The sequence below is a fragment of the Piliocolobus tephrosceles genome, chromosome 1 (genome assembly GCF_002776525.5).
Source record: "Piliocolobus tephrosceles isolate RC106 chromosome 1, ASM277652v3, whole genome shotgun sequence".
NCBI classification, from domain to species: Eukaryota; Metazoa; Chordata; class Mammalia; order Primates; family Cercopithecidae; genus Piliocolobus; species Piliocolobus tephrosceles.
Genome location: NC_045434.1, coordinates 179016044 through 179024710, shown reverse-complemented (window position 1 = coordinate 179024710; position 8667 = coordinate 179016044). Strand labels below are relative to the sequence as shown.

The 8667-nt window shown below is 54.9% G+C and overlaps 1 protein-coding gene across 1 annotated transcript in view; it reads left to right on the top strand.

Annotated features, from left to right (window-relative positions):
• Positions 1-932: 932 nt before the first annotated feature.
• The window catches only part of TIE1 (tyrosine kinase with immunoglobulin like and EGF like domains 1), a 23182-nt gene continuing 15447 nt past the window's right edge, over positions 933-8667 (top strand). Inside the window, exons 1-7 of the mRNA XM_023221569.2 lie at positions 933-1160; positions 5180-5494; positions 5562-5672; positions 7169-7324; positions 7477-7608; positions 7767-7907; positions 8131-8259. Of these exons, the coding sequence (XP_023077337.1) occupies positions 1103-1160; positions 5180-5494; positions 5562-5672; positions 7169-7324; positions 7477-7608; positions 7767-7907; positions 8131-8259 (1042 nt within the window). The 5' untranslated portion in view covers positions 933-1102. The remainder of the gene's footprint in view (positions 1161-5179; positions 5495-5561; positions 5673-7168; positions 7325-7476; positions 7609-7766; positions 7908-8130; positions 8260-8667) is intronic.

Here is an 8667-nt window from a genome sequence, read left to right as displayed (position 1 = left end):
CAGGTCTTGTTCTGTTCCGGGCACTGCCAGTGGTGGCAAGAGGTGGAGCAACGGGTGCCAGGGCAGGGAGAGGTGAGTCTGGGAGGGAAGCAGAGGCAAGATCCACGGGGCTTTAGAGACTTTGCCAAGGCAGTGGGACTGCTCCCAGGTTTTGTCAGCCGTCAAGAGTGAGTGCACCTCCCTGGGCAGACTTCTGCTGCCCCAGTGCCCAGGGATAGACATGGGTTTGCTGCAAAATGAATGACACCTGGCAGACGATAAGCTGAAGCTTTCATTAGCAGCTTAAGCTGAGGACTATCTAGGCAACCGACACTCCCTGTGTGTTCCCCTGGGTCTGCTTAATGTGTGTCCTCGTGAAGCGACTGGCACCAAGAAAGCAAGGACTAAGTCAGAAGTTCAAGTCCCAGCCCTGCCACAGCCTCAGGGTGCCCTCGAGCACAGCAAGCCTCAGTTTTCCCATTTGTAAAATGAGAGAGGTACACAAGGTAGACTCCAAGGCTCTTTGTTGCCTGAGCCCTGTGTTCCTTTGAGTGTACGTGTTCTCAGGCCCACAAAAGTCCTTTGTGTTTCCTATGTGAACTGCTCTCTAGCAAACCCAGGTAACCACCTGTGTCCTGGGGCACATACATGAGGACTCGCGTGGGCCGTATTGTGTGTTTGCGCTGGGGGGAGGGGAGACCCCAGAACGCTGTCCCCTACCCCACCCCCTTCCTCAATAGGCGGAAGCCACTGGCTTCCTCCCTTTCCTGCCTCCTGCCTCCTTTGTGCCAGCAAGACAGGATTGGAGGGAGGCAGGGGTTGGGAAAAATCAGTCCAACAGTCCCCAGGTCTGCCCTTACCATAACCTTCCCCCCACCTCAAGTGACTCCTTCCAGGCCACACCCATCCCCAGCCTTGTGGGGGCCAGACTGGGGGCCTAGAGGCTCAAAGGCAGAAGAAGTCCTCCACCCCCTCCCCTGCCACCCCTCCCACCCAAGCCATCTCATTTCCTCTTCCTCCCCAGCACCGACACACACTCTCCAGCACAGGCCGAGCAGTCAGGCCCACAGCATCTGACCCCAGGCCCAGCTCATTCTGGCTGGCCTGGGTCGGCCTCTGGAGTATGGTCTGGCGGGTGCCCCCTTTCTTGCTCTCCATCCTCTTCTTGGCTTCTTATGTGGGTAAGTCTCCCTGAGTCCCTCACCCCATTTCTAGGCCCCGAGGCCCTGATTTCCACCCAAGAAACCCTATTTTATTGTAGAGACATAAAGTAGGATGGTTGTTGCCATGGGCGGCAGGGAGGAAGAAATGGGGAGTTTTGTCTAAAGGGTACAGAGTTTTTACAAGATTTTTACTCGGTTTTACAAGATTAAAAGAGTTATAAAGATGGGGCCGGGTGCGGTGGCTCATACCTGTAATCCCAGCACTTCAGGTGGCCGAGATGGGAGGATCACTTGAGGCCAGGAGTTCAAGATCAGACTGGTCAACACAGTGAAACCCCATCTCCATTTTGTTTAAACTTTTTTTCTTTTTCAAAAAAAAAAAAAGGACGGATGGTGGTGATGGTGGGACAACATTAGGAATGTATTTAATCACATTGGGTTATATGCTGCTTACAAATGGTTAAGATGGTAAAATTTGCCAGGAGTGGTAGCTCATGCCTGTAATCCCAGCACTTTGGGAGGCCAAACAGGCAGATCACAGGGTCAGGAGATTGAGACCAGCCTGGCAAACATGGTGAAACCCCATCTCTACTAAAAATACAAAAATTAACCGGGTGTGGTAGCAGGTGCCTGTAATCCCAGCTACTCAGGAGGCTGGGGGAGGAGAATCACTTGAATCTGGGACGCGGAGGTTGCAGTAAGCCGAGATGGTGCCATTGCACTCCAGCCTGGGTGATAAAGCGAGACTCATCTAAAAAAAAAAAGATAGTAAGGCCGGGCACGGTGGCTCAAGCCTGTAATCCCAGCACTTTGGGAGGCCGAGACGGGCGGATCATGAGGTCAGGAGATCGAGACCATCCTGGCTAACACAGTGAAACCCCGTCTCTACTAAAAATACAAAAAACTAGCCGGGCGAGGTGGTGGGCGCCTGTAGTCCCAGCTACTCTGGAGGCTGAGGCAGGAGAATGGCGTAAACCCGGGAGGCGGAGCTTGCAGTGAGCTGAGATCCGCCACTGCACTCCAGCCTGGGCGACAGAGCGAGACTCCGTCTCAAAATAAAAAAATTATAAATAAATAAATAAATAAAAGATAGTAAAATGTATGTTATATGTATTTCACCACAATAAAAAACTTTGGAAAACAAACCCTATCATCACTGCCATCATTTTGATCCACTAGAAAGTGAGATCAAGGCCAGGAAAACCCAGGCAAGTGCCAGAAATCACTGCAACCTGAGATCAGGGGAGGAGTGAGGAGTAGCTGCTGACTGTGTTGGATCTGAGGATCTGTGGGGGGCCATTTTCAGGGGGTGTTCCTAGGATCATTGTGTTGGATTCATTCAGTTATTCACTGGACAAACATTTATTGCACACCAACAATATTCCAGGAGTTGTGCTAAGTGCTGGGCCATTAGTTGAGAGGCTGGCAACCCCCAAGTCTGTACAATGAGATTAAATGATGCCAGCGTCCTATGGTTGTTATGGGGTTTAAATGAGAAAATGATGCAGAGCAGTTGGCATAGTGCCCTGCGTTTGCTAAGGATTTCTGAATAAGTAGCAGCTGATTCCTTCAGTCTGCTGGTCAGAGGATTAGCACACAGAGGCTGCCTTTGAGTGGTTCATGGTCTGGTGCAGAACACAGGACAGGGGGAGAGGGCTAAACAGGGACAGACACAGGAGCTCTAGAGGAGCAATGAGGAGGAGTCAGCTTACACTGCCTCGGGTAGGAGACAAAAAGGGAGTCAGGGAAGATTTCACTAAGAGGGGTGGTCTTCATTCCAGGCAGCCAGAACATAAAAAATGCAAGTCTCATAGGCATGGAGGTGCATAGGAGAGAAGGCGCCTGTTAGGAATACAACAGGAGGGACAGTGTGGGAGCAGCATGGGGGGCTCAGGAGCATGGACATTATCCTGAGGGCAACAGGGAGCCATGGGAGGTCATAGGCAAGAAAGTCACAAGGTCAGATTTGGTGTTAGATCACTGTGGAGGATGAGTTGCAGAAGGAGGGGCTGTGGCTGTTGGGATGGTCCAGGTGAGTAAGGAGGGCTGAATAAAGGCAAGCTGGGGGTGTGGGATGAAGAAGCGTTCAGGAAACAATGTGCAGAATTCTGTGACTGCTGGGGCAGCCAGCACAGTGCTCAGAGGTGTGGACTTTAGAATCAGACAATCTGGCCCTGCCGCTTACTAATTGTATGACCTTGGACAAGTTATTTAACTTCTCTGAGCCTCCCTTTCCTGGCTATAAAACAGGGATAATAACATCCACCTCCCAGGATAGCTGGGATGGTAAAATGAGACAACATCAGTAAAGTGCCTGGTGCATAACTGGCAGCCAACAAACATTCATTCTCATGACAATGGGAATAGAGATGACTCCATAGTTTGTGTCTCAGGTGGCAGGTGCTGACCAGTGAGTCAGGGAGCACTGGAGAGGAGCAGGTTTGGAAAAAGCTGATGGAAATGTAGGTCCAAGCTGAAACACGGTTCCCGAGTTATTGACTCAGAGGTGATGGTTAAAACCAGGGGAGTGGGCGAGTTTGCTCAAAGAAGCCAGTAGAATAATTACCATGATCCTCCTCTATAAATGAAAGAATATCCACTTCACTGGTTGTGAGGATCCAGTGGAAAATGGGGGTTTGGTATGTGCTGGGCGGTCAGTAAATGCCAGCTTCATTTGCTCATGGTAGCCTTTCAAACACTGATAAGCTAGGTGGCATTTAAACTAATTAACTGCTTGACAGTCAGCTAGCAGAGATAGAGAAGGAAGGGCTGGTGGAGGGGTGCTGGGTCCTGGAGCTGAGGCAGGCTCGCAGGCTCTCCACCGTCCAACCTGGACTCTGACTCCACTTGGTCTCTCCTGCCTCAGTCTCACCTTTTGTACTCCAGTCACACAAACCTGGAGCCTTCAACTGCCATAATATTGCCACTGCAGGCCTTTGCCCAGGCTGTTCCCACTGTCTAGGATGCCCTCTCCCTGCCCCTGACTTCTCTCCCTACCCATTGTCCTCACACCAATGTGTCCTGCTCCAATTTTACTTCCCAGGAAACATCTCTTCATCTCCCTGCACTCCCCCAGGCTGGATCAGGGGCCCCTTCTCTGTGCTCAAAAGCACGGCGCCCTACATTTGGCAGCTATGTCCATGCCTGTTCCTCCAAGTAGGGCGTGAGCTCTTTGGAAGGCAAAGACCAAGACCCACCTCCTGTCTGAGTCTGCTGGGCTCCAGGCCTGCCCTGGGGCTGCCCTCCTTGGCTCTGGGCCCTGCCCCAAGCTTAGCTCCATTTCTTTTTGTTTTTCTTTTTCTGGAGAATGGGGTCTTGCTATGTCGCCCAGGCTGATCTCAAACTCCTGTGCTCAAGGGATCCTCCCGCCTCTGCCTCCTTAAGTGCTGGGATTCCAGGCGTGAGCCACCGCACCCAGCCCTAGCTCCATTTCTGCGCCACAACCTTCTGGCTGCAAGACTCAGCCTCTCCCATCTCAAATCCCAGCCCAGCAGACATTTCTAGATCTCCATAGTGACAGAGAGGGGGACCCATGGGACACTTCTGTTCTGGCTGGCTCTCCTGGCCTGCACTCTCGTGGTGGGGGCAGGGAGAAGTGGCTCACAGCGACCTTTGCAGGGCTGTTTTAGAGACGAGTGGGGAAACAGGACTGATAGAAAAGAAAGTGAGGAAACGGTGACAGGGAGCATAGATCATTCTTTCCGAAAGCTGGGGCGAAAGGGAAGCCATCTGGCAGGAGAAGGGAGGGGACGCGGCCAGAGGAGGATTCGTGGTTTTTTGTTCTTTTAGAATGAAGAGACTTGAGGGAAAGAGGCCAGTGCGCATGGAAGGGGAAAGCAGAGGGGGATGGGCATGCCTGATAAACTGAGGTGCCTGTGGGGTCTAAAGAACCAGGCAGGAGAAGGAAAAAGGGTGAAGGTTGCAGACCCTCTTCTGAGGGGGCGGTGGTTCAGTAAGACCAGAGGATTGGGGCTGGGGGTTCTGGGGCACTAGGGTTGGCTGGGACTACAATAGGGTCACTGGTGTCCTGGCCCCAGGAGCGGCGGTGGACCTGACGCTGCTGGCCAACCTGCGGCTCACGGACCCCCAGCGCTTCTTCCTGACCTGCGTGTCTGGGGAGGCCGGGGCTGGGAGGGGCTCCGACGCCTGGGGCCAGCCCCTGCTGCTGGAGAAGGACGACCGCATCGTGCGCACCCCGCCCGGGCAGCCCCTGCGCCTGGCGCGCAACGGTTCGCACCAGGTCACGCTTCGCGGCTTCTCAAAGCCCTCGGACCTCGTGGGTGTCTTCTCCTGCGTGGGCGGCGCCGGGATACGGCGCACGCGCGTCATCTACGTGCACAACAGCCCAGGAGGTGAGTCTGGCAGGCGAGGGGATGGCGCGGGGGAAACCAGGCCGCTGACCTACCTTCCATCCCACAGCCCACCTGCTTCCAGACAAGGTCACACACACTGTGAACAAAGGCGACACCGCTGTACTTTCTGCACGTGTGCACAAGGAGAAGCAGACAGATGTGATCTGGAAGAGCAACGGTGAGAGGGGCATTTGAACTGGTGGGGTAGGTAGACCCATCGTTTGAGGGCTCAACACTTTCATCGCCCGTGGAACCCTCAGCTTTGGTCCCTGACACACCCGACCTCCAGGGCCCCTCCTCTGTGGTGGACCAGGTCCCATGGGATGCACCTGCACCTATCTTATCTGTAGTTCTGAGCTGCCCTCCTACTGTACACAGAGGGCCAGGAGCCTGTGGTCAGCTGCCCCTTCCCTCTTAGCCCCAGATGAGCATGATGTTAAACCCTCATCTTTGACTCTCCCCTGGGAGTTAGCAGGTGCTGTCACATAGTCCACCTGGCAGACAGCAGCAGTCCCCCTGAGGAAGAAAAGCACTGGTAACATCATGCCCAACACAGGCAGGGCAGAGGCTAGCCTCTCCCAAAGATCTGTCCAGCCCAGATCCTTCATACCCAAGACAGCCTGCTGCTGAGGCCTGGGTAGATCCCTGGGATCTCAGTCCAGGCCTGTCCTCCATCCTGACCCTTTGGCCACCCCATAGGAGGAAGCTGTTTTCCTATGTGGCCCCAAGATTCCTGCCTCAGTCCTCAGGCTCACAACCCCTTGGCTGACTCTTGAATCCCTGGGCTCCTGAGGGAGGAAGACCCTTTCCTTTGGCCATGGGGGCTGCCTCCTGAGCTCTGGACTCCCTGAACTGACAGATGTGAAGAGACACAGACAGACCTGCGTCTCTAGGCTGTCTGTTCAGCCCTGAGCAAAGAGGCAAGAAACGGGTGGGGCAGGGACTGGGGCATTCTTCTAAGAGGGAGAGGCTCATGGGAGAGACCCCGGAGTAAGTGGCACTTGAATTGTGCTCAGAGGAGAAATGGGAAGACAAAGAAGGCAGAAAGGGAAGGAAGGGCATTCCAGGAGGAGGGACTAAGAGCAGGGGGATCTGAAACACAAGGGTGTTTCTGGAAGACAAACAATCCATTTGGGAATTCAGAAATGTTAGGAGTCAAGAAGTGTGTGAAGAGGAATGGGGCTGGATGGCTTGGCCATGGCCAAACTGGTGAAAATGGTGTCTAAGGAGCTGAATTTTTGTCCTGAGGTCACTGTAGAACCAGGAGAGTTTCAGCGGAGGAGTTAAAGAGGAGTCTGTTGTAAAAAATCACCCTGGCTGCTGGGTGGAGGAGGGACAAGAAAGGGTGACACTGGAGGCAGAGGAGCCTGCTTGCGAGGCCCTGGAGGCTAGGACCAGGGCAGTGGCAGTGGGTGTGGGGAGAAGCGGACTGGGTTAGGGGATGAGGAGGAGGTGGACTGAGCAGGACTTGGTGATTTACTGGGTGGTTGATGGAGCATGAAGAAGAGGGCGCTTCTGAGCTTTGTGGCGTGGGCATCGGCTCTCGTGGTGCCGGCCCCAGGTCTCATCATTGTGCATGGGGCCCACTGGTGTGACCTGAGCAGAGGCAGACAGAGAGAGGTAACACAATCCTCATGGAGTGCTGAGGCCCCTGACCCATTCATGCTCCCCCAGGATCCTACTTCTACACTCTGGACTGGCATGAAGCCCAGGATGGGCGGTTCCTGCTGCAGCTCCCAAATGTGCAGCCACCATCAAGCGGCATCTACAGTGCCACTTACCTGGAAGCCAGCCCCCTGGGCAGCGCCTTCTTTCGGCTCATCGTGCGGGGTCAGAGGCAGAGGGCAGAGGTTGTGGGTAGGGTGGGAGGCTGAGAGCCCTATGGGTACTTCCTGTGGGTCCCCTGAAGCCCCTGGATCTCCAGTCCTCAGCAGCAGTGGTCAGGTGGGTGGGGGTCCGCTGCTGAAGACACCTTCCTCCAGGTTGCGGGGCTGGGCGCTGGGGGCCAGGCTGTACCAAAGAGTGCCCAGGCTGCCTACATGGAGGTGTCTGCCATGACCATGACGGTGAATGTGTATGCCCCCCTGGCTTCACTGGCACCCGCTGTGAACAGGGTAAGAAGGAGGGGAGCTAGGACCCAGGCAGGAGAGGATCCCTTACTGGGAGGAGACCCTAGAACCACGTGGGTGGAGCTTGGAGGGTGAGGGCAACAGGCAGGTCCTGGGCCCAGGGACCCATAAAGGCCCATACACCCCACACACTCTTTTTCTAGCCTGCAGAGAGGGCCGTTTTGGGCAGAGCTGCCAGGAGCAGTGCCCAGGCATATCAGGCTGCCGGGGCCTCACCTTCTGCCTCCCAGACCCCTATGGCTGCTCTTGTGGATCTGGCTGGAGAGGAAGCCAGTGCCAGGAAGGTATGCTTAACCTACCCTCATGGTCCCTGACCAAGAGAACTGGCCACAAGCTTGACCCGGACCCTTCACTCTGCCCCTGACTTACACAGCAAGCCCCCCTGCTCACTTGACCAGTCCTTCTACCCTCAGCCTGTTGTATAACCTGTGCCCCATCTGTGCCCTCATCGGTACCCTAATTGCCCCCTGTCCCGTGCCCCTCTAATCATACCTCCTCTATTCCCAGCCTGTACCCCTGGTCATTTTGGGGCTGATTGCCGACTCCAGTGCCAATGTCAGAACGGTGGCACTTGTGACCGGTTCAGTGGCTGTGTCTGCCCCTCTGGGTGGCATGGAGTGCACTGTGAGAAGTCAGGTATAAGCACTATTACCTTTGAGACTCCCCCAAGATAAGTCGGCCTTTACCAAACACTTCTCCCTGGTGGAAGAGACTGGTCCCTCCTTTCCCTGCAAGGGTCCAAGTCCTGCCCTCAGGGAGCTTAGAGTCTGGTGGGCAGGGAGCTCTGGCAGGGAGTCAGTCTGATAGGGAGTCAGTCCAGCAGGGAGCTCACTGCCAGCCAGCCACACTGGAAAGGGCAGCAGCCCAGAGAATGTGGGAGCCCAGAGGATGCCCCTGGGCAGACTGAGCAGGTCAGGGAAGGGTCTGGAAGCAGGTGTGATGTGAGATTGGATATGAAAGACAAGAGAGAGATAGCTGAGGAAAGAACAAGAGCAAAGACCCAGGGATTGGGGACTCAGGTTTGGGTGCCAGGACAGTGGAGTA